General features: G+C 38.4%; 1 protein-coding gene across 1 annotated transcript in view; it reads right to left on the bottom strand.

Moving 5' to 3' along the window:
* The window catches only part of CATSPERB (cation channel sperm associated auxiliary subunit beta), a gene marked incomplete at both ends in the record, with an annotated part of 113,702 nt that overhangs the window by 14,351 nt on the left and 73,708 nt on the right, over positions 1-25,643 (bottom strand). Inside the window, 5 exon segments of the mRNA XM_080809753.1 lie at positions 1,758-1,868; positions 2,663-2,860; positions 4,937-5,076; positions 11,024-11,359; positions 20,477-20,667. Coding sequence (XP_080665879.1) covers positions 1,758-1,868; positions 2,663-2,860; positions 4,937-5,076; positions 11,024-11,359; positions 20,477-20,667 — 976 coding nt within the window.

Here is a 25,643-nt window from a genome sequence, read left to right as displayed (position 1 = left end):
ATTAGTTTGTTCGATAATCTGAAAACACTCCTTGTGGCTGGCACTGTTCTGGGTATGAAAGATGCAGTAGAGAGTAAAATAGATTTCAAAACAGCAACAACCACCTTGACTTCATGTAGTTTACCTTTTTATGAAACACAATAAATAAAGCAAATGAATAAAATCTGGAAAATTGTAATAAGTGCACTGAAGAAAAATAAAGGAGAGAAGGGGGACAGGGAGTGGGTACCACTGGTGGTGGGGCTTCCAATTTTATTTTTATTTTTTTTTAAGGATTTTATTTATTTATTTGACAGAGAGAGAGATCACAAGCAGGCAGAGAGAGAGGGGGAAGCAGGCTCCCTGCTGAGCAGAGAGCCCGATGTGGGGCTCGATCCCAGGACCCTGAGATCATGACCTGAGCCGAAGGCAGAGGCTTTAACCCACTGAGCCACCCAGGCGCCACATGGGGCTTCCAATTTTAAATAGCATGGTCAAAATAAATAAATAAATAAATAGCATGGTCAAGGAAGGCCTCACAATGATGGTGACATTTAAGCAAAGACCCAAAGACAGTGACAGAATGCTCCATGAGCTATCTGGCAGAGGAACATTCCAGATGAATTCTTTTGGCTGCAGAGGCCCTGAACTTGAAATACGTCTGGCATATTTGAAGAACTGCATGGAGGCCAGTGTGGCTAGAGCAATTAACCTCAGGGGAAATCAGGTCAGATGGAGTGCCAAGGCCAAGTCATGAAGGACCTGATAGACCACCGTGAAAATTTGGCTTTTGTTCTGAATTACATGGAGTGACAAGAGTTTAGAACAAAAGAAACAAGCATTTTATGTCTTTGCATATGTATATGTGTAGATACACAATGCATATGCACATGGAAGGGGTGTGAATGTCTGTTTGTGCATGTCTACAGGCAGGCAGTTGTGTTCTTCTGGAGAGAGATTTCACAGGTATCTGTGAGGTTTCCTCAAGAAGCTGCCCCATCACGTATTCTTCCTCTCAACCTCATGGTTTCTCTCTGTTCTTTCTATCTTGTTCACTCCACATTCCAGAGAGACAGAGGGCTCCTGGGTTTGGTTGTTTTCTAGGCAGAACCTTGGTAGGAGTTTAAATGTGCCCTGTTGGATCAAATAGTCTTCTTTCCTTTAGGACACCATTCGTTTCACTGGGCTAGACATGTGAGATGGGTCTGGGGGCTCCCTTCATCTGAGAAAAGATGCTCTCACCCCACTAATACCCTTTGAAATCCAAAGAGAAACCAGGGAGAGGTCAGGAGAAACGTTCCATTTAGAGTTCTTAGCTCCAAAACCACATCCAGAAGTAGCAGTAAGGGCGGGGATGGGGAGGCAGCTAATGGGGCACCTGGCTGGCTCAGTTGGTTAGGCATCTGACTTTGGGTCAGGTCGTGATCTCAGGGTCCTGGGATTGAGCCCCACATCAGGGTCCCTGCTCCACGAGAGTCTGCTTCTCCCTTTCCCTCTCCTCCTGCCCCTTCCCCATTCATGCTCTCTTTGTGTCTCTCTTAAATAAATAAATAAATAAATAAAATCTTAAAAAAAAAAAAAAGAGGAGGGGGGCTAAAAGGGGAGAAGGAGGAACAAGGTAGTACAAGTAGTAATAAATGCTGACATATCAGAGTAGATGGAACATTGTTTTGAATGAACCTTCTCATTGAATCCCTGCAGCTAGGTCCATCTGTAATTTCACAGAATGATTTCTTGAATTCAAATAAGTACGGTTTGTACATTAAAAAATTATTTACCTTTGACGTAGGAAATAGATTTCTTGGTATTGGTTTGCTGGGATCTGCATGGTAAAAATTGTCTGTGAGTGGTATGGCAATTCCCATATTAGATGGAGGCCTGTAGTTTATCTGTAAGTGATTTAAGCAAAGAAAACAAGTAATTCATAATTATTTACTAAGTCTTTAACTTAAAAATCTTGATTTTCCAGAAAAAGCAATCAAAGCAAATATTTCATTTTTAGTTCCAGGCAGTAGAGTAAATTTCTATTCTTCCTGCACTCCCTATACCTTATTTTTCTGGGCTTTCAGCAACTTTAGCCCATGGCAATATAATTGTTTAGAACTTGTAAATAAGTGAAAAATTTTTTAGTATGTAAAATAGTGACCAAAAGGAAATGCAAGAAAGTTTCAACACCTCATAAAAAGTCTTAGTGATGTATTTAGTAAATAAATCTTCAAGTTTGGTCAGTTGGGTTTTTTGACACAGAGAAAATCTTAAGTAATAAGTTCATCAGCAAAGAATAATAATACATGTTTTTTAAAAGTGTCACAGATTCTGCTAAGGCAGAGATTAAAATGGCAACTACATTGAAATGGAACCAGTAAGATGGAACCAGGACAGGTCAACATAATGGCAGATAACCGTATATAGCACAAAAGCCCCAAGATTATGTCCCCATAATAGAGCATAAAATAATTTTTAAAATGGTGAGACTGAGTTACCAGGAAAAGTCATTATTTCAGGATGTATTGGCCTTTTAGAAATAAATGATTGTCGCATCCTCAAGATGACAGGAAGATTGGCCAATAACTGGAGTGTTTTGTGCATCTCAGGAAAGAAATGCTAAGACGGGATGGCCAGCCAATAGCACAGAAGTAACATTTCATGGGTACCTTTAAAACAATCCACTTAGGTTTCTTACCGGCAAAGTTTTGATCATGTTGAAACCTTGACTGTCTTTATGAACACCGCTAATCCAGTCTTCCAGTGGGATAAGTTTACTAGGGATGTGATGCATGGATTTGAGATAACTACAGCTGTTTTTCATCACTGGCACGACTGTAGTGACTAAACACTCAGTGGATGCCCCCCAGACAACTAATGCCAATGACGTTGAACCCTGAGGACATCCAAAGAAATGAAGGTTATTCAAAGGAGTTGTTAAATCACTGCTTCAATTTCCTTGCTGGTTATGGGCGTAGTGATCTGAAGGGGCACCTGCCCCCCAGTGTTTATAGCAGCCATGTCCACAATAGTCAAATTATGGAAAGAACTTAGATGTCCATCAACAGGTGAATGGATAAAGAAGACATGGCATATACATACGATGGAATATTACTCAGCCATCAGAAAGGAACTGGAGGGTATTATGCTGAGTGAAGTAAGTCAGTCAGAGAAAGGCAATTATCACGTAGTTTCACTCATATGAGGAATATAAGAAACAGTGCAGAGAAAGGGGATTAACCCCCACATCAGGATCTGCACTTAGTGGGGAATCTGCTTGTCCCTCTCTGTCTCCCTCTGCCCCTCCCCTCACTCATGCCCTCTTGGTGTCTTTCTCAAAACAAATAAATAAAAAAAAATTAATGTAGAAATACTAATAACTGTGATGATGTTGTAGACTCTGGTACCTCTACCCCCATACTCTGTTGTCATTAAAAATGATATATATGTTTTTCTAATTTTTTACCAAGACACATTGAACCATCATCTATGCAGGATTCTACTATTAAAGGAAATGTGGTTGGAGGTAGGAGAGGCACAAATTAAGTAAGAGACAAGGAAGCAAACATAAGAATCCCAAATGTTGGGGCGCTGGGGTGGCTCAGTGGGTTAGGCCTCTGCCTTCAGCTCAGGTCATGATCCCAGGGTCCTGGGATCGAGCCTCGCATCGGGCTCTCTGCTCAGCAGGGAGCTTGCTTCCCCTCTCTCTCTGCCTGTCTCTCTGCCTGCTTGTGATCTCTGTCTGTCAAGTAAATAAATAAAATCTTTAAAAAAAAAAAAAAAGAATCCCAAATGTTGGACATTCTATAACACAACTGATCTGATTTCTACAATTCAATGGCAAGTGAAGAAAATGGACACTTGAGAAAAAATAATCACATACCATGTGAGTCTTGTTTGGCTCCCAATTCAAAGCAAACAACTATAAAAATATTTTTGAGAAAATTGGGTAAATTTGATTATGGACTAGGTTTTGTTGGATACCAAAAAAAAAAAAAAAAGAAAAGTTTTAGGAACAACAGTGGCATGATAATGGTTACATGAGCGATAATGCACATATTTTTTAGAGATGTAAACTGAATCCTATAAGGAGTGAAATGACATGATGTTTGCTTTCATTCTAAAATAACTCAGACTATAAAACAAAAGCCATAGGTGGGAGGAGGATGATAAAACAAAACTAGCAAAGTCTTGACTCGTTTGAGTATTAAGTATGGAAATTCTACTTTGGTCTATAACTGAAAGTCTTCATGAGAAAGACAATTTGGGGATATGTAGAAAAAATATTCAGTGAATCAAAAGGATTAAATCATATAGTTAAGTGAAAGGGGTAAATATTTTAAGGGCATTTACAATGCTTTCCCAGTTTTAGGGGGAAAAAAAAGAAAAATACTGTTAGTTCATAATGATTGAAATTTTCCATGTGCCAGATATTTAGATGTCCTCCTTAAATGATCATGGTGAATTCTCATAAACCACCCTGTAAAGAAGGTATTATCATTATCATCTTCATTTTGTAGATAAGGAAACTTAGACATAGTAAAGTGGCCTTCCCAAGTTCACAGACAGCTCCAGAATTAAGATCTATACCAGGCAGTCTTGTCCAAAGCTCGCTCATTGAGCTCTATTCCATAATGCTAAGATTTTATTTATTTTCAGAGAGAGAGAGAGAGAGCATGAGAGTACAAGCAGGGGGAGTGGCAGGCAGAGGGAGAAGCAGTCTCCCGCTGAGCAGGGAGTCACCCCAGGCTGGATCCCAGGATCCTGGGATCATGACAGGAGCTGAAGGCAGAAGCTTAACTTAACAGGTGTTCCCTGTAATGCTATACAGCCTTTTTTGTTATTCCCCAAATGTTAAAAGTGCTTAATGATTCTTGAGAGGTAGGATTATGTGTAATTTCTTCTTTCTCTTAGCTTATATGCTAAGTTTTCCATAATTAATAGACTTTTTTGTAATGAAAGAAAATCTTACTTGACGCAAAGCTTTGCTAGCTGCAGAAATTTTCATTATGTAACTATCACTATCATCAAAAGAGCCTTCACTTTTAACTTCCAGCAGATTTGCATTTCCAACAATGACGTTCAGTGGTGGTATTTCGAGCGTTCGAACGCCTATGGAAACAAAGCTAAAGGTTAAAATTAAATCATTGTATGTCAGTTATACTAAAAAAAAAATCTGGGAACTAAAAAAGAAAAAAAATAAATCATGGAATTTTTAAACAATTTCATAATGACTAGCTCATCAGGATTCTAGAACATGTACAGAATCTATTATGAAGACTTCATAATGGCTACAGCTATAATTAGGATTCATAGAAAGTTAGGTTTGATGGTTCTTAGAAAAATTTAACTTCACAAATATTTTCTCCCAGAAATATTGCTCCCCTCCATTTCTCATTCTTCAGCCAAGGTCTCAAATGCATGGAAAGGTCACTTGGACAGTACCGATCACACTGAGCTGCATGGCTCAGTGAAGAAACTGTATGGTGACTAACACAATAAAAATAACTAAAAAAGAAAGAAACTGAAGGATGCCTGCTCGGTTTCAAGAGCTATCAGCCCACTGTGGCCAAGACAAAAGGAGACAGGTCATGAGACCTGTCATCAGGCCAGTTTCTACCTGCAGGCCACCTGCCTGCAATTGCTCCATACTGAGAAATTTACTAGAATAAGATATTTGACAGACTATGTAGTCTATCTGCCACCTTTACTAATCAGCAAACCAGGACTGAGAGGTAGGAAATGATTTTCTTGGAGACTCATGGACAGCAGTTTCCTTTAAACCAGAGTGAGCTGGCTAGTGCTTCCCAAACTGTTGCTGGGTATTTCTGTTAAAATGCAGATTCTGATCTACCAGGACCTTTGGAGGGGGCCGAGGTTACCCACCCTACACCTCAACTGTTCTGAGGTATGACTGACGAAGAAAACTATATATATGAAGAGAGAGAGTATAACGTGATGATTTCATACATGTATGTCTATATATACACACACTGTGAAATGATCATAATTTACTTAACATTCACAAACTCACAGTTACTTTGTGTGTGTAGTGAGAACATATAAGATCTACTCTCTCAGCAAATTTCAAGTATACAATACAGTATTATTATATTATTATTACTATTACTATTTTGAGAGAACATGGGGAGAGAGGGAAAAAGAGAGAGAGAGAATCTTAAGCAAACTCCACACCCAGCACAGAGCCCAAAGAGGGTCTCAATCTCACAACCCTCCATCTCAGGACCCTGAGATCATGACCTGAGCCAAAATCAAGAGTCAGAAGCTTAACCAACTGAGCCGCTTAGGTGCCTCTGATTCAATATTATTAACTATGGGCCCCATGGCCTATGTTACATTCCCAGAACGTACTCATTTTACAACAAGAAGCTTGTATTCCACTGACCAACATCTGTCCATTTTTCCTACTCCCTAACCCCTGGCAACTAGCATTTATTCTCCCCTCTAGTTCTGTGAGTTAGACTTTTTAAAAATTAGATTCCACATCTGAGTGAGATGATACAGTACTTATCTATCTCTTTGTGGCTCATTTCACTTTCCATATCCTCCAGGTTCATCCATGTTGCTGCAAATGGCAGAATTTTCTTCTTTTTTATGGCTTAATAATAATCCATGTCCTTCTCTCTCTCTCACACACACACACACACACACACACACGTTTTCTTTATCCATTCATCCATCAACCAACACTTAGGTTGTTTCTGTACCTTGGCTATTACAACCTGCAATGAACATCGGAGTGGAGATATCTCTTTGAGATCCTGACATTGTCTCCTTCAGATATATACCCAGACGTGGGATTGCTGGATTATTGGGTAGTTCTACTTCAAATTTTTTGAGGAACTGCCATACTTTCTATGGTGGCTGCCCCAGCTTCCGTTTCCACCAACGGTGCATGAGGGTTCCCTTTTTGGCCATATCCTCACCAATGCTTCTCATATCTTGTCTTTCTGACACTTGCCATTCTAACTGGTTTAAGGTGATATCTCACTGTGGTTTTGATTTGCGTTTTCCTCATAATTTGTGATGATGAACACTTTTCCCCGTATCTGTTGGCCATTCATATGTCTTTTTTTTTTTTTTTTAAGATTTTTTTATTTGACAGACAGAGATCACAAGTAGGCAGAGATGCAGGCAGAGAGAGTGAGGAGGAAGCAGGCTCCCTGCTGAGCAGAGAGCCCGATGTGGGGCTCGATCGCAGGACCCTGGGATCATGACCTGAGCCGAAGGCAGAGGCTTTAACCCACTGAGCCACCCAGGCACCCCTCATATGTCTTCTTTGAAAGACATCTACTCAGGTTCTTTGCCCATTTATTAATTGCATTGTTTGTGGGGTTTGTTTTTTTGCTATTGAGTTGTATGAATTTCTTATACATTTCAGATATTAACCGCTTATCAGATATATGGTTTACAAATATTTTCTCCCACTCTATAGGCTGTCTTTTCATTTTGCTGATGGTTTCCTTTGTTGTGCAAAAGCTTTTTAGTTTGATGTAGTCCCACTTATTTACTTTTGTTTTTGTTGCCTTTGATTTTCGTGTCATATCCAGAAAAGTCAGTGTCAAGATCAAAGTCAATGATCTTCTCCCCTATGTTTTCTTCTAGGAGGTTTATGGTTTTAGATCTTACATTTAAGCCTTCAATCCACTTAAGTAATTAATCCATTTCATTAATTAATTTCATTAATTAGTAAGATAAGGGTTCAGTTTCATTCTCTTGGATGTGATTAACCAGTTTTCCCAATACCATTAATTGAAGTGACTATTTTTTTCCCCTGCATGTTCTTGGCTCCCTTGTTAAAGATTAATTAATTTACTTCTGGGCTGTCTATTTTAGTCCATTGGGCTATGTGTCTGGCTTTTATGCCAGTATTATAATGTTTTGATTAAGATAATGTAATATAGTTTGAAATCAGGGAGTGTGATGCCTCCAGTTTTGTTCTTCCTAAAGACTGCTTTAACTATTCAGGGTCTTCAATGTGATATATGACGTTAATGTCATGAAAGGTAAAAATCATTGATCATTGCAATAGATGTAGAAAAAGCATTCTACCAAAAAAAAAAAAAAGCATTCTACAACATTCAATGTCCGTTCATAATAAAAACTGTTGACAAATTAAGTATAGAAGGAATGTATCTCAACACAATAAACGTCATAAATGACAAGACCATAGCTACCTTCATACTCACATGCCATCATACTCATCATACTCAAAGCTTAAAACTTAGGGAAAAAAAACAAACTTAAAACTTGGCCTCTAAGATCAGGAACAAGACAAGGATGCCTACTCTTACTACCTCTCTTCAACATGGTACTGGAAGCCCTACCTAGAACAATTAAGCAGGAAAAAGAAATAAAAGTCATCCAAATCAGAAAGGAAGAATTAGGGGCACCTGGGTGGCTCAGTGGGTTACAGCCTCTGCCTTCCGCTCAGGTCATGATCCCAGGGTCCTGAGATCGAGCACCGCATTGGGTTCTCTGCTCAGCAGGGAGTCTGCTTCCCTCTCTCTCTACCTGCCTCTCTGCCTACTTGTGATCTCTCTCTCTCTCTGTGTCAAATAAAAAAAAAAAAAAGAAAGAAAGGAAGGAAGAAGTAAAATTGCTTCTGTTTGCAGGTAACAGGATCTTACATAGAGATAAGTAATGCCCCAGAATCCAGAACACAAATCAGTTGTGTTTCTAAATACTAACAACGGACTATCCAAAAGAGAAATTAAGAAAACAATCTCATTTACAATAGCACTAAAAAGAATAAAATACGTAGGAATAAATTTAACCAATGAGGTAAAAGACCTGTACACTGAAAACTATGAGATATCAGTGAAAGAAACTGAAGAAGACACAAATAAATGGAAAGACAGCCCATGTTCATAAATTACAAGAATATTCTTAAAATGTCCATACCTACAGACTCAATGCAATCCATATCAAAATTCTAATAGGGTTTTTCACAAAAATAGAAAAACACCCCTAAGATTTGCATGGAATCACAAAAGATTCTGCATTTCTAACAAGCAGCTAGGTGCTGCTGATGTTGTTGGTCTGGGCACCCACACTTTGAGTAGCATGCACTAGCCTTTTCTTCACAAAGAAGCAACAGAGTTGATTTGCTGATTACTATTTGCTTCCATCAAACTGAATGAGTAAAATTGTACCATTCAACAATGGATTTGATATATTTTAAAGCTGAAATATTTAGAACACTGTGGGCCTTGCACTGGAATATGAAGAGATAATATAGGAACAGAGTTTTAAAAATCCAGAATGGTCAAGATGATAGGTAAATTGTTTACTGTATTCTGAAGCCAGTTAAGAAAGGTCACACTATTCAAGAACTGTTGTTGGAACAACTCGCTAATCATCTATAATATATCAAAGTGAAATCAATGTAAATTAAAGACTTAGATGGAAAGTTAAAACTGTAAAATTAAAACTCTAGAATTACTTGAAGGAAATATGGACAATTAGTCATATAATCAATCAGAAAAGATTTTAAGAGTTTCAAGAGGAAGGTTTTTTTTTTTTTAACAATATTTAAGTGCCACAGTATTGATTGAAATACAAAAAGATGTCCTCCAATTTTTTTTTGTAATTTTCATTTGTATAAATGCATTTGGTTTTGTTTTTCAAATGAGCCTTTTAAAAAATTGTGTTTTATTCTTTCATTATGATTCATACATCTTCTTTTATCTCTTCGAGAGTTTTACATATAGTGTCTTTCTGATTTTTCTATTATCTTAAGTCCTTGGAGATTAAAGATCAAGTTCTTGGGATGCCTGGATGGCTCAGTCAGGTAAGCAGCCAACTCTTGATCTCAGATCTTGATTTCAGGGTCATGAGTTCAAGTCCTGCTTTGGGTTCCATGCTGGGTGTGGAATCTACTTTATAAGTAAGTAAGTAAATAAATAAATAAAATGAAAATAAAAATCAAGTTCTCTTTTCTTCTGTTAGGTCATTTGGTTACATGGTTTTAAAATGTTTTCCTCAATCCATGTTCAATGGAGATCTATTTTTCCATGGAAGTCTATGTTCCCTGGACTATGGAAATATTCCTACAAAGGGTTTTATGCTTGCTTAAGCTGGGGCCCATGCATTAAAATACTTCTCAGCTTGGGATTCCTGCAATTGGTGTGTTGCTTCTAGGTGTTACACAGTCCTGGAGTTTGCGGTTTTTATGGAGATCCTTTTTTCCCACTTTCGGTCTCATGGAGACGGTAATTCCCTGAGCTCCCTCTTTGGGTTGGAAGATAAAGTTTTCATAATCCCCTTTTCATAATTTAAGCTCCCAGCTTTATTTACTGGTTTTGGTTCCAGTCTTCTACCACAAATTATATTCTGCCAACAGTTGGGTATTAAAATCCATCCCTCTGCCAACATGGCCCATATCTAAGCCTCACATCTTGCAGGGAGCCACAAAGTAGCTAATTTCTTTGGCTTTGAGTTCCCTCTTCATTTTTGGTGACAGAATTTTCTTCTCTTTCCCTCCTCTTCCCTTCATCTTCCTTTCCTCTTTCTAGCTCAGTTACTTGCCAAAATTTTTGTTTTATTTTCCTTATGCCATTTCTCCTTCATCTTTAGGAAGTTTAACTTCATTTTTGAAATAAATGCATGCCATGGAAAATGGGCAAAATAGAATACTATTTAAAAGCCATTTTTTGGGCTCAAAATAAATACCTGAAATAACTACAACAATACCAAAATAACTAAAGGGGTTTCTTTTCAGAGGACAGCAAAAATCTAAACTAAAATCCCATGTAAACTTGGGCTGCTAACTTAACATCATTTTTCTCATTTATAAATGAGGATTAAAATCTAGCCTTTTTGAGTTTTTGTAAGTATTAAGTGAAAAAAATACATAAAATAGTTTAGTACAGAGCCTAAGAACATAGTAAGTGTTTAATAATTAGAAGCTAATACTGTTATTAACAGAAGGTCAGCTACTATATAAGCCAAAGATAATGGAAATATCAAAGAGTATATTTTACATTCAAGAAAAACAACATCTCCTTTTGATGTTTCCCAGTAAAAATAAACTTACCTTCTGTATTAGGTATAACCTTAACTTTGAAAGTGTAAGATTTCCCCAGATCAATGTATTTCAGGACATTGAGGAACAGGGAATGATCCTGTTGAAACCAATAATTACATGGTTTTGCATATATAGACCACATTCGTCCATTTCTGTGCCCAAAGTTGTGTAAGAACCAGGAGTCTTTTTGGATGATCATATTGTTGAGTATTCTGTCAGGCATGGTAGCAATAGCTAAAGAATTCTTATCATCTAAAATGGTTGTGATCAGGAAGCTGCTATGACCAGGAATCACCACAGTCTTCTCTACATCCAGGTCTTGAAATGAGGCATTAGTACCTGGAGCTAAAAAAGGAATAATTTATTGTAAAATAAAATAGCCAATGTTATTCAAGCATCCTGGTGGACAGAACTGATGAAAACATTATTTGAGTTTTCAAACCGTGGTCTTAACCAGGGAACACACTGGCCAGATTCGAGGTTAGAATTCAAATTATTTTGTAGAAAGTGTATCACAAATATGTCAAACACAAACGTATTCTTAAACCTTTATTATTAAACTAGTTCTCTAAAATTCTCCGCAGGGTGGGTGGGGCGGCGGGGAGATATCTTCGTAGGGCTAAGTAAGTATAAGAAAGCTGATTTCTTTACTTTAGAACTACCAAGAACCTTAATAACTTAGAATCTTTATTGTGATTCTAAGAGAAGGATAACATAAGAGAAGGGTAATGTAGCCAGTGTTTCCCCAGGACCTAAAGGTCTGCCTATTATAAGGAAGGTGCTCAACAAATATTTGTTGAGTAGATGAATAATTGATTGTTCAGGAAGGGCATGAAGATTTAAAAGAACTAGACTTTATGGCAGGACTGTGAGGAACATCCCCACATAAGATGATGTGAGAGGATCCATAAGAAGGCTGTTTCAAGGAAGGGGAGGTCACCACACTCAAATGTCTTTGATACCTCAGGAAAGATACCAGCACACCAATGTTCTCCTCATTCTGAAAAAATCAACAGAAGTAGTCAGAAGAGACCCTCATTTTTCCCTTTGTTGTATATGCATGCTCTAATTTCTCCCACTTTATTATTTATTTTTATTAACATATAATGTATTAATTTTTGTAGGGGTACAGGTCTGTGCTTCATCAGTCTTACACAATTCACAGTGCTCACCATAGCACATACTCTCCCCAGTGTCCATCACCCAGTTACCCCACCCCCTCTCCCCCCACAGCAACCCTCAGTTTGTTTTCTGAGATTAAAAATCTCTTATGGTTTGTCTCCCTCTCTGGTTTCATCTTTTTTCATTTTCCCCTCACTTCCCCTATGATCCTCTCTCTTGTTTCTCAAATTCCTCATATCAGGGAGATCATATGATGATTGTCTTTCTCTGATTGGTTTATTTTGCTTAGCATAATACCCTCTAGTTTCATCCATGTCATTGCAAATGGCAAGGTTTTGGGGGGTTTTGATGGTTGTGTAATATTCCACTAGATAGATAGATAGATAGATAGATAGATAGATAGATAGATACAGATACATAGATATGCCAAATTTTCTTTATCCATTCATCTGTTGATGGACATCTGGGCTCTTTCCATAGTTTGACTATTGTAGACATTGCTGCTATAAACATTGGGGTGTTCAGCTCATGCCCCTTCAGATCACTACATTTGTATCTCTGGGGTGAATACCCAGTAGTGCAATTGCTGGGTTGTAGGGTAGCTCTATTTTTAACTTTTTGAGGACCCTCCATACTGTTTTCCAGAGTGGCTGCACCAGCTTGCTTTCCCCCCAACAGTGTAGGAGGGTTCCCCTTTCTCTGCATCCTTACCAACACCTATTGCTTCCCAACTTGTTAATTTAGCCATTCTGACTAGTGTGAGTTGGTATCTCACTGTGGTTTTGATTTGTATTTCCTTGATGTCTAGTGATGTGGCTCACTTTCTCATGTGTCTGTTGGCCATCTGGATGTCTTCTTTGTAGAAATGTCTGTTCATGTCTTCTGCCCATTTCTTGACTGAATTATTTGTTCTTTGGTTGTTGTGTTGGATATGTTCTTTATAGATTCTGGATACTAGCCCTTTATCTGATATGTCATTTGCAAATATCTTTTCCCATCCTGTTGGTTGTCTTTTGGTTTTATTGACTGTTTTTCCTTTGCTGTGCAAAACTTTTTATCTTGATGAAGTCCCAAAAGTTCATTTTTGTCCTTGCTTCCCTTGTCTTTGGCGATATGTTTAGGAAGAAGTTGCTACAGCTGAGGTCGAAGAAGTTGCTGCCTGTCCTGTCCTCAAGGATTCTGATGGATTCCTGTGTCACACTGAGATCTTTCACCCATTCTGAGTATATTTTTGTGTGTGGTGTAAGGAAATGGTCTAGTTTCAGTCTTCTACATGCAGCTGTCCAATTTTCCCAACATCATTTGTTGAAGTGACTGTCTTTTTTCCATTGGACAGTCTTTCCTGCTTTGTTGATTAGTTGACCATAGAATTGAGGGTCTATTTCTGGGCTCTCTATTCCATTCCATTGATCTATGCATCTGTTTTTGTGCCAGTACTATACTGTCTTGATGATTATAGCTTTGCAATAAAGTTTGATGTTGGAATTGTGATGCCACTAGCTTTGGTTTTCTTTTTCAACATTCTTTTGGCTATTTGGGGTCTTTTCTGGTTTCATACCAATTTTAGGATTGTTCCATTTCTTTCAAAAGAGTTGATGGTATTTTAATAGGGATTGCATTAAATGTGTGGATTGCTCTAGGTAGCATAGAAAGTTTCATAATATTTCTTCTGATCCATGAGCATGGAATGTTTTTCCATTTCTTTGTGTCTTCTTCAATTTCTTTCATGAGTATTCTATAGTTTTCTGAGTACAGATTCTTTGTCCTTTTGGTTAGATTTATTCCTAGGTATCTTAAGGTTTTGGTCCAATTGTAAATGGGATCAACTTCTTAATTTCTCTTTCTTCTGTCCTGTTGTTGGTGTATAGAAATGCAACTGATTTTTGTGCATTGATTTTATATCCCGACACTTTACTGAATTCATGTATAAGTTCTAGAAGTTTTGGGGTGAAGACTTTTGGCTTGATATGATAAAGAATCATATCATCTGCAAAGACTGAGAGTTTGACTTCTTCTTTGCTGATTTGGATGCCTTTTATTTCTTTTGTTGTCTGATTGCTGAGGCTAAGACTTCTAGTACTATGTTGAATAGCAGTGGTGATAGTGGACATTCTTGCCATGTTCCTGACTTTAGGGGAAAAGCTCTCAGTTTTTCCCCATTGAGAATGATATTCACTGTGGGGTTTTCACAGATGGCTTTGATGATATTGAGGTATGTACCCTCTTATCCCCAAAATGTGAAGAGTTTTGATCAAGAAATGATGCTGGGGGCACCTGGGTGGCTCAGAGGGTTAAGCCTCTGCCTTCGGCTCAGGTCATGATCTCAGGGTCCTGGGATCGAGCCCCACATCAGGCTCTCTGCTCAGCAGGGAGCCTGCTTCTCTTCCTCTCTCTCTGCCTGCCTCTCTGCCTACTTGGGATCTCTGTCGAATAAATAAACAAAATCTTTAAAAAAAACATTAAAAAAAAAGAAAGGATGCTGTACTTTGTCAAATGCTTTTTCTGCATCTATTGAGAATATCATATGGTTCTTGTTATTTTTTTTAATGTATTGTATCACATTGATTGATTTGTAGATGTTGAACCAACCTTGCAGCCCAGGAATAAATCCCACTTGGTCTTGCTAAATAATTCTTTTAATGTACTGTTGGATCCTATTGGCTAGTATTTTGGTGAGAATTTTTGCATCCATGTTCATCAGGGATATTGGTTTGTAATTCTTTTTGATGGGGTCTTTGTCTGGTTTTGGGATCAAGGTAATGCTGGCCTCATAGAATGAGTTTGGAAGTTTTCTTTCCATTTCTATTTTTTGGAACAGTTTCAGGAGAATAAGAATTAATTCTTCTTTAAATGTTTGGTAGAATTCCCCTGGGAAGTCATCTGGTCCCTGGCTCTTGTTTGTTGGGAGATTTTTTATTACTGTTTCAGTTTGCTTGCTGGTTATGGGTCTGTTCAGGTTTTCTATTTCTTCCTGGTTCAGTTTTGGTAGTTCATATGTCTCTAGGAATGTATCCATTTCTTCCAGATTGTCTAATTTGCTGACATATAGTTGCTCATAATATGTTCTTATAATTGTATTTCTTTGCTGTTGGCTGTGATCTCGCCTCTTTCATCCATGATTTTATTAATTTGGGTCCTGGGCACCTGGGTGGCTCAGTCACTAATTATATTAATTTGGGTCCTTTCTCTTTTCTTTTTGATAAGTCTGGCCAGGGGGTTATCAATCTTATTAATTCTTTCAAAGGACCAGCTCCTACTTTCTACTGTTCTTTTGTTTTCTATTTCATCAATTTCTGTTCTAATCTTTGTATTTCTCTTCTCCTGCTGGTTTAGGCTTTCTTTGCTGTTCTTTCTCCAGCTGCTTTAGGTGTTGGGTTAGGTTGTGTATTTGAGACCTTTCTTGTTTCTTGAGAAAGGCTTGTATCGCTATATACTTTCTTCTTAGGATGGCCTTTGCTGTGTCCCAAAGATTTTGAACAGTTATATGTTCATTTTCATTTGTTTCCATGACTTCTTAGAAATTCTTCTTTAATTTCCCAGTTGACCCATTCATTCTTTGGTAAGATGCTCTTTAGCCTCCGTGTATTTGAATTCTTTCCAACTTTCCTCTTGTGATTGAGATCTAGTTTCAAAGCGTTGTGGTCCAAAAATATGCAGGGAATTATCCCAATCTTTTGGTACCTGCTGAGACCTGATTTGTGACCCATGGTGTGATCTATTCTGGAGAATGTTCCATGTGCACTAGAAGAGAATGTGTATTCTGTTGCTTTGGGATGGAATGTTCTGAATATATCTGTGAAGTCCTTCTGGTCCATTGTGTCATTTAAAGCCTCTATTTTCTTGTTGATCTTTTGCTTAGATGTCTGTCCTTTTCAATGAGGAAGGTGTTCAAGTCCCTTACTATTATTGTATTATTGTTGATGTGTTTCTTTGGCTTTATTATTAATTGGCTTATATAATTGGCTGCTCCTATGTTAGGGATATAGATATTTAAAATTGTTAGATCTTCCTGTTGGATAGATCCTTTAAGTATGATAAAGTGTCCTTCCTCATCTCTTATTATAGTCTTTGGTTTAAAATCTAATTTGAGTGATACAAGGATTGCCACCCCAGCTTTCTTTTGATGGCCATTAGCATAATAAGTGTTTTTCCAGTCCTTCACTTTGAATCTGTTGGTGTCTTTGGGTCTAAAATGAGTCTCCTGTAGACAGCATATTGATGGGTCTTGTTTTTTATCCATTCTGGCACCCTGTGTCTTTTGATTGGGGCATTTAGCCCATTTACACTCAGGGTAACTATTGAAAGATATGAATTTAGTGCCATTGTATTGCCTGTAAGGTGACTTACTGTATATTGTCTCTACTCCTTTCTCATCTGTTACATTTAGGCTCTCTCTTTGCTTAGAGGACCCATTTCAGTATTTTCTGTAGAGCTGGTTTGGTCTTTGCAAATTATTTTAGTTTTTGTTTGTCCTGGGAGCTTTTTATTTCTCCACCTATTTTCAATGACAGCCTAGCTGGATATAATATTCTTGGCTGCATATTTTTCTCATTTAGTGCTCTGAATATATAAGGCCAGTCCCTTCTGGCCTGCCAGGTCTCTGTGGATAAGTCTGTTGCCAATCTAATATTTCTACCTTTGTAGGTTACATACCTCTTGTCCTGAGCTGCTTTCAGGATTTTCTCTTTGTCTCGGAGACTTGTAAGTTTTACTATTAGATGATGGGGTGTTGACCTATCATTATTGATTTTGAGGATTCCTGGATTTTGATGCCTGATTCCCTCTCCAAATTAGGGAAGTTCTTAGCTATAATTTGCTCCAGTATACCTTCTGCCCCTCTCTTCTTCTTGTGGGATCCCAATTATCTTAATATTGTTTCATCTTATGATATCACTTATCTCTTGAATTCTCCCCTCATGATCCAGTAGTTGTTTATCTCTCTTTTTCTCAGGCTCTTTATTCTCCATCATCTGATCTTATTTATTACTGGTTCTCTCTTCTGCCTCACTTATCCTAGCAGTTAGAGCCTCCTTTTTTTTTTGCACCCCATTAATAGCCCTTTTGATTTCGACTTGGTTAGATTTTAGTTCTTTTATTTCTCCAGAAAGGGATTCTCTAGCATCTTCTACGCTTTTTTCAAACCCAGCTAGTAACTTTATAACTGTCATTCTGAACTCTAGTTCTGACATCTTACTAATGTCTGTATTGATTAGGTCCCTGGCAGTCAGTACTGCCTCTTGTTTGTTTGTTTGTTTTTGAGGTGAGTTCTTCCATTTTGTCATTTTGTCCAGAGACGAATAGATGAATGAGAGAACAAAATGCTAAAAGGGTAACAACGACACCAGAAAAATATACACTAAACACATCAGAAGAGACCTGAAATTGGGGGGAAAAGAGAGAGAAAAAAAGAAAAGAAAGAAGGAAAAGAAGAATATGATCAGGCTGGTGAATAGAACAGAGCCACACCCTAGATTTTGGGTGTATTTTGGTGTTAGAAGAAACTGTATCCCAAAATTTTAAAGAAAGAAAAACATATATGTATGTATTTATATAATTGTGTGTATATAAATATATATATATATATACACACACACACATACACAAAATAAGGTTAAATGCAATGAAGGGATAGAATATGATGGCAAAAATGAAAATTTAAAAAGCCTTTAAAAACCAAATTGATAAGATGTTGGTTGAAAAAGGAAAGAGGAAAAATTCAAAAAAAAAAAAAAAGAGAGAGAGAAAGAAAAAATAAAAAAGATTTTTAAAAAATTAGCTCTGAAAGATTAAAGAATCATGGGGAAAAGGCCATGAATTCTATGTGCTGTACTCCCCTAGCTCTGAAGTTTTGTAGTTCTCATTGATTGGTAAACTTGGTCTTGGCTGGATGTTCTTGCTGATCTTCTGGGGGAGGGGTCCACTGCAGTGATTCTCAAATGTCTTTGCCCGAGATGGAATTGCACCACCCTTGCCAGGGGACCAGGCTAAGCAATCTGGTTGGATTTGCTCTTAGTAGCTTTTGTTTCCTGAACGCTTTCCACATAGCTTTGGAGGACAAGAATGAAAATGGTGACCTCCCAATCTCCAGCCCTATAGGAGCCAAGAGCTTGGGCCCCACTCCTCAGTGTGCCCTCAGAGAAAAGCAGTCAATCACTCCTGTCTCTCTGGTCTCTGGCTGCACTCTGTGCTCACCCAGCCCGTGACAAGCATTTCTATCTCTGGCGTGTGGCCCTATTTGGAGTCTCCAAACCCAGCAAATTCCTGCACTGCTCCTCCTGGGGGCAGAAGGAGGGGGGATCTCTCCAAATCTGCTCTTGAGGGGTCCCTGCTTAAAGAATAGTGGCCCGATTGTGCAGCAGATCCTGGTTTATGGCAACCCTGAGCTGAGAGCCCCCTCCTCAGCTCTGTCTATGCAGCTGGCTTCCCTGCTCTAATACCTGGGAGCTCTGCCACACTCAGGCACCCATGGTCTATGACCCTAAGGGTCCTGAGACCACACTGACCCAGCAAGGGGTCCACCTGTCCTGCTTAGTCACTGGAGTGATGTTCCTCAATGGAGCAGACTTCTTGATGTTCTGATTTTGTGCTCTGCCTCTCTCACTTGCCGGGAGCCGGCTGACAGAGGATCCCTACCCCTGTGGTCCATCTTCCTATATATCCCCTCAGATTCACTTCTCCACACTCCTACCTTCCAGAAAGTGGTTGCTTTTCTGTTCATAGAATAGCTGCTATTCTTTTCTTTGCTCTCCAATTGAGTTGGTAGGTGTTCAGAATGGTTTGATAACTATCTAGCTGAATTCCTGGGACCAGACAAAATTTAGGTCTCCTACTCCCCTGCCGTCTTGCTCCTCCCCTCCCCTCCCACTTTGTTATTATTTTTTTATTTACTGGAGAAAGAGACAAAGAAAGAGAGGGAGAAAGATTGAGGGGAGAGACTGCGTGGGAGGAAGCGAGAGAATCCCAAGAAGACTCCCTGCTAAGTATGGAGGTGGACACAGGGCTCTGTCCCAGGACCCTGAATTCATGACCTAGGTAGAAACCAAGAGTTGGATGCTTAACCAATGGAGCGATTCAGTCATCCCATAATCTCTCCCACTTTATACAAACCAACAAAAATCCCTTCCCATCTTCCCTCCAATTCACATAATCTCTTTCCTCCCCCTTTAACAAAATTCCTGCCAAGATAATTGCTTTCATTCACTGTCTTCAATTCCTCTCTGTTTAGAGAAATTCAGTTCCTACTGTTTAGAAACTAATCCAATCACACTTTTTGTCTACACTGTTCCACCCAAGAAATGCTTCTGTCATGGTTACCAATGACTTGCCCACAGATCTGCTGGCTGGTTTTCCTTCTTCATCTGATCTGACCTACTGGTTCCCTCCTTCTTGAAAGATCTTCTTCACACTTTCTCTTAATTCTTCTCTGAACAGACCACCCACTCTCCTGTCCTGACTCTTCCACCATCTTCCTAATCACTAATTGTTGCAATGCCAAGGATTGCAACTCAGAGCTTTTCCTTTCCATATTTATACTCATTTCCAGGTGATGTCATCTGGTCTCATAGCATCAACTATCGTACATATACCGACTGCTCAAATTTCTCTCACCAGTCCAGATGCCTTCCCTGAACTCCAGGTTTGTCTTCCTAAATACAAACCTCATTTCTCCACTTGGATGAATGACAGGTATCTTAAATTTAATATAATCTCTCACCTGATTACTGCAATCATGAAACTGATTTCTCTGCTTTCCTTCTTGACTTCTGTCACCTGCCCAGCCCATTCTCAATACAGGAACCAAAGTGATCTTGTTAAAACCTAAGTCCAATCATGTTACTTTCTGCTTGAATGCCTCCAATGGCTTCCCATTTACTCACAATAAAAGCCAAATCCTTACAATAAATGGTACTAACTTTGGATTTACATCTATTGTATATAATCCTTTAAATAGAAATATCCTACATAATTATTTTAATATGTAGGGCAAAATCTACATGGACTTCTAATATTTCTTTCTTTCTTTCTTTCTTTTTTTTTTTTTTTTGGACTTCCTATTTTCTTTCGCATCTCTTGAATACTGTTTAAGACAAAATAACATTATAAAAATAAATGAAAGGCACTACTATTTATGAAATATTAATGAAGTTTTAGCTAGGTTTTATTATATTAGAATTAAACATTCCTCCAGGAACCTAAGTGTATGTAGATTTCAGTAGCTTGCAAAATGGACTAAATTTTGAAAACTACTGTTCATCTATAAATGAGCATGAACAATCTTCCCAAAAGATAATTCTTCATTTTTTTCTAGCCATCAAAGATGTACTACATTATTACACTTACTTTGTGATTGAAGAGTAAGTTTATAGGAGACAATTCCAACTCGACTAATGGTAAGGGAACTAGACAAACAAGTACTTTCATTCGCTTCTTCTATTCCAAAAGGGTCTATCACTTCTGCAATAACAGAAGACAAAAATCCTTCAGAAGTGTTATGATGTAATATCTTTCTTATGTAAGCTGCTCCAGTTTTCCTAAAAACCAAACCAACAAACATCAAGTCATCTGGATAAAACAGTGGTTCAAATGAACAAGTTTGTGAACACATGATTTATAAATATACTACAAACAGCTAACAAATGAATACTTGGTTAACATTTGTTCAACCTCACTAGCCAGCTATAGCAACTGGATACAATTTCTCACCCATCAAATTAGCAGATATTTTTAAATGACAGGGTTCAGGAGCAGCAAGGATTGAGTGGAGATAGGCACTCATCCACCACTAATGGACTATAAACTAATACAAGCTTCCCAGAAAGCAAATTGACTGCATGCATTAAGAGCTCTAGCATTATATTTTTTCCCCCTCTGAATCCATAAGTCTACTGACAGGGTTCTATCTTAAGACAGTAACTTGAAATGCAGAAAAAAAAAGCTTTCCACACAGAGATGTTCATCAAGGAATTATGATAAAAATTAGAAATACGAAACAACAATAGGAAAATTAAGGAAATGATAATACATGATCCACTTAGAACAAATGCAACTATTAAAATTGCATTTAGAAAGTGTTTTTAATTACATAAGTAAAGCAGTCATGTTATAATGTCTAAATTAAAGAAGGTGAAAAATATTAATTAGAAAATAAAAAATGCATATTTAAGATTAATTGGTAATTCATCAAATGTTACCAGCTGTCGCTTCTTAATGTTTATCCTCATGTTTATCTTTTTTTAAAAAAAGATTATTTATTTATTTATTTATTTGACAGAGAGAACAGGTAGGCAGAGCAGCAGGCAATGGGCAAGGGACAAGCAGACTCTGTGCTGAGTATGGAGTCCAGTATGGGCCTGGATCCCAGGACCCTGAGATTATGACCTGAGCCAAATCAAGAGTCAGTCGCTTAACTCACAGAGCCACCCAGGTACACCCATGTTTATCTGACTTCTAAGAAATTTGTACAGTGAGTAAGTATAAGGAAAAAATTCCATTTTTTAAAAATTTAAAAAAAGAGTAATAAATCTAGACACAGACCTTACACCCTTCACAAAAGTTAGCTCAAAGTGGATCACAGACTTAAATACAAAATGCAAAACTATAAAGCTCATACAAGATTAACATAGGAGAAAACCTACATGACCTTGGTCATGTGGATGACTTTTTAGATACAACACCGAAGGCATGATCCATGAAAGAAAAAACTTGATAAGCCATACTTTATTGAAGTTAAAAACTTCTGCTCTGTGAAAAACACTGCCAATAAAATTAGAAGACAAACCACATATTGGTGCGTGGGGGCATGGATATTTGCAAAAAACACATTTGATAGGGGCGCCTGAGTGGCTCAGTGGGTTAAGCCTCTGCCTTCGGCTCAGGTCATGATCCCAGGAGCCTGCCACTCTGTCTACTTGTGATCTCTCTCTGTCAAATAAATAAATAAAATCTTAAAAATATATATCTTTAAAAAACCCCCACACATTTGATAAAGGACTGTTATCCAAAATAAACTGTAAAGCAGGAAAAAAGCCTTTTTTTTTCTCTACTTCCCTAGATTCTGCACCTGGGGCCCTGGAAATTAAACTGACAAGAGACAGATTACAAGAGGAAAACAAATAGAGTTTATTAACCTGTGTGTCATGTTTCCACAGGAGAGAAATGTCAGTGAGGAGGAAATCAAGGGGATGGTTAGAACCTGGGGTTTACAAAGCATTTTTTTTTTTTAAAGATTTTTATTTATTTATTTGACAGAGAGCGCAAGTAGGCAGAGAGGCAGGCAGAGAGAGAGGAGGAAGCAGGCTCCCTGTGGAGCAGAGAGCCGGATGTGGGGCTCAATCCCAGGACCCTGAGATCATGACCTGAGCTGAAGGCAGAGGCTTTAACCCACTGAACCACCCAGGCGCCCCTGCAAAGCATTTTTAACAAAGAACAGTAAGTTTGTAGAGAAGTGACGAGACAAAGGAAAAAGGGTTTAGAGTGCCAGACTGTAGAAAAGTTAATGTGCAAGGAAACGAATGAAAGAAAAGTCTTGCTTAATAAGATTTGTTATGTAGATGCTGCTTGGGTCTCTGAACTGATACTCTCTGGAGATTAGGGATCATCTTGCCTTTCTTGGGAGGGAGGGAGAGGGCAGAGATTTTTTTTCTTTCTCTTCTTTTATTTTTTTCTTTCTTTCTTTCTTTCTTTCTATTTTTTTAAAGATTTGTTTATTTTAGAGAGAGAAAGAGAGAGCTTGAGCATGAACGAGGGAGGGGCAAAGGGAAAGGGTGGGAGAGAATCTCAAGCAGACTCCCCAAAGAGGGCAGAACCAGAGGTGTGGCTCCATCTCAGGACCCTGAGATTGTGATCTGAGCTGAAACCAAGAGTCCTAGGACACTTAACTGAGCCACTCAAGCATGCCTCTTTTTCTTTCTTTCTTTTTTTTTAAAGAATTTATTTATTTATTTACTTATTCATTTATTTATTTGAGAGAGAGAATGTGTGTGTGTGTGTGTGTGTGTGTGTGTGCGCGCGCGCGCGCTTAATCGTTTCACTATTGTTTTTCCTTCAAGTTTTTTCTCAGATGAGAATTCAGGCAAATGACAAATATCTATGTTCTTGGTTAGAAGACCAGAGAAGAAGTAACAGCTCTGTCATTTATCAGTTGTGTGATATCTAGAAGTCCCATCCCTGTGAATCACAGTGTTGTTACACGTGTTTTATGAAGGGGCTACTTTGGTTTCAATTCAGAGGTTTTTTTCCCTTGTGTCTGCTTCTTCTCAACTGCCTTCAGCTGAAAATAATCCTTAGGCCAAGCTGGAATATTTTGGGGTGGCATATTCTGATCCCCTACAATACAAAACACTCTTAAAACTCAGTAGTAAGAAAACAAACAACCCAATTAAAAATTGGCAGAAGATCTGAACAGACACTTCACTACAGAAAGTATGCAGATGGCAGATAAGTACATGAAAAGATGCTCCGTGTCACAGGTCATCAGGAAATGCAAATTAAAACAACCACGAGATGCCACTACACCCCCACAGAATAGCAAAACTTGGGGCACCTAGCTGGCTCAGTCAGTAGAGCACTGACTCTTAATCACAGGGTTGTGACTTCCAGCCCCACGTTGGGTGTGGAGCCTACTTAAAATTTTAAAAAGTAAATAAAAACAGAATGGCAAAAATACAAAATGCTGATAACATCAAATGTTTGCAAGGATGTGGAGCAACAGGAACGCTCATTCATTGCTGGTGGGAATGCCAAACGGTACAGCCACTTTGGAAGACAGTTTGGCAGTTTCTTATAAAGCTAAAAATGTTCTGGGACCCAGCAATCACATTTCTTGGTATTGATCTAAATGAGTTGAAAAGAAGCTCACACAAAAATCTAAAGAAGGGGGCACCCAGGTGGCTCAGTGGGTTAAGCCTCTGCCTTAGGCTCAGGTCGTGATCTCAGGGTCCTGGGATCGAGCCCCACATCGGGCTCTCTGCTCAGCAGGGAGTCTGTTTCCCCCTCTGCCTGCCTTTCTGCTTCCTTGTGATCTCTCTCTCTCTGTCCAATAAATAAATAAATAAATAAATAAATAAATAATCTTTTAAAAGATCTAAAGAAGGATGTTTATAAGAGCCTTTATTCATAATTGCCAAAAACCTGGAAGCAACCAAGCTGTTCTTCAGTAAGTGAATAGATAAATAATTGTATCCATTCAGACAATGGTATGTCAGTGTAGTTTCATGGATAGTAACAAGCGTAGCACCATAATGCAGGGCACTGATAGTGGCAAAGGGGGCTGTGTGGGTGTGGAGGGTGAGTCTATGAGAACTGTACTTTCTGCTCAGTTTTGCTCTGGACCTAAAACTTCTCCAAAGAGTAAAGTGTAGTAAAACACACACACACACACATACACACACACACACACACACACACACACACACACACTTTAACCTCTTTGCCTCTGAAGTCAATGACCAATGGCCAGGTAGCTACCTTATACCGAAGCTGTCTCCCCCCTTCACTATTGGAGTCTCTTGTATTTGAGTATTTAGGATTGCTCTTGGTAATTGCACTTTATCATTCCAGGAGAGGTAAGAAATCCAATCTTAAAGGAGGAGGGAAGGAGATTTGGAAGGATAGGCTTAAAATTAGAGGAGTCAGTGAGTTCTTGAGGCAGAGAGGAGCATCTGGGGAAAGCATTGCAAAAGGACAGATAGACAACTGTCATCAAACTTAACTACCTACACGTGCTAAGCTCTCATTCCAAGACTGATGCCATCCTGCGCCCCGCCCCCTTCCCACCCAGTGGCCTACCGTCAGTGGCCTTTCCACCACACCATCTCACTATGCACTATCCTGCTTATTAAACACAATGGATTTTTTCTTGCTCTATGCATTTACACTTGCAATTCCTTTCACCTGGAAAGCTTTCCCCTTAGTCCTTTGCTCTCTGTTCTCAGCTCTTTGTTGATCCTTCTCAATCCCTTTGGTCACCACGTTTACTTTCTTCTTAGCATGTACAAGATCTAAAAATATTTTGGTTTTTTTGTTACTTATTTGTCATCTGCCTCTGGTCATTAGAATGTCTTCTCCATTTGAGCAAGGACCTTGTCTATTTTAATTACTACAATCTTCCCAGTGCCAGCATAAGACTCGACACATACTTGGCACTTGGTAAATATTAACTGAATTATTAAATAGCCTCACTAAAAATGTGTAAATGTTGATGCTTTCCTTTTAAGCAATTTAGTATGAATAGTGACACTGTTATCACTTTTAAGAGTTTGCTAACTTTGTTATAAAATGAGATAAGTTCCTTCTTAATACTTGATCACTTATGAAGTGACTATAATTCTCCATTTACTGAGCGGATATGGTTTTTGTTTTTTGTTTTTTACCTGGGTGGGTATATAACCAATTCCTACTGTGGGAAGGAGTTTGATTCAGTATCAGTATTGAATCAGTTTGATTCAATATCTCATTATAAGTGGTACTCTATATCTGTTGTTGATATTATATAAGGCTTTTGACCCCA

The sequence above is a fragment of the Martes martes genome, assembly GCF_963455335.1.
Source record: "Martes martes genome assembly, chromosome: 7".
In the NCBI taxonomy this organism is placed as follows: domain Eukaryota; kingdom Metazoa; phylum Chordata; class Mammalia; order Carnivora; family Mustelidae; genus Martes; species Martes martes.
This window is presented reverse-complemented; position numbering and strand designations above follow the sequence as displayed.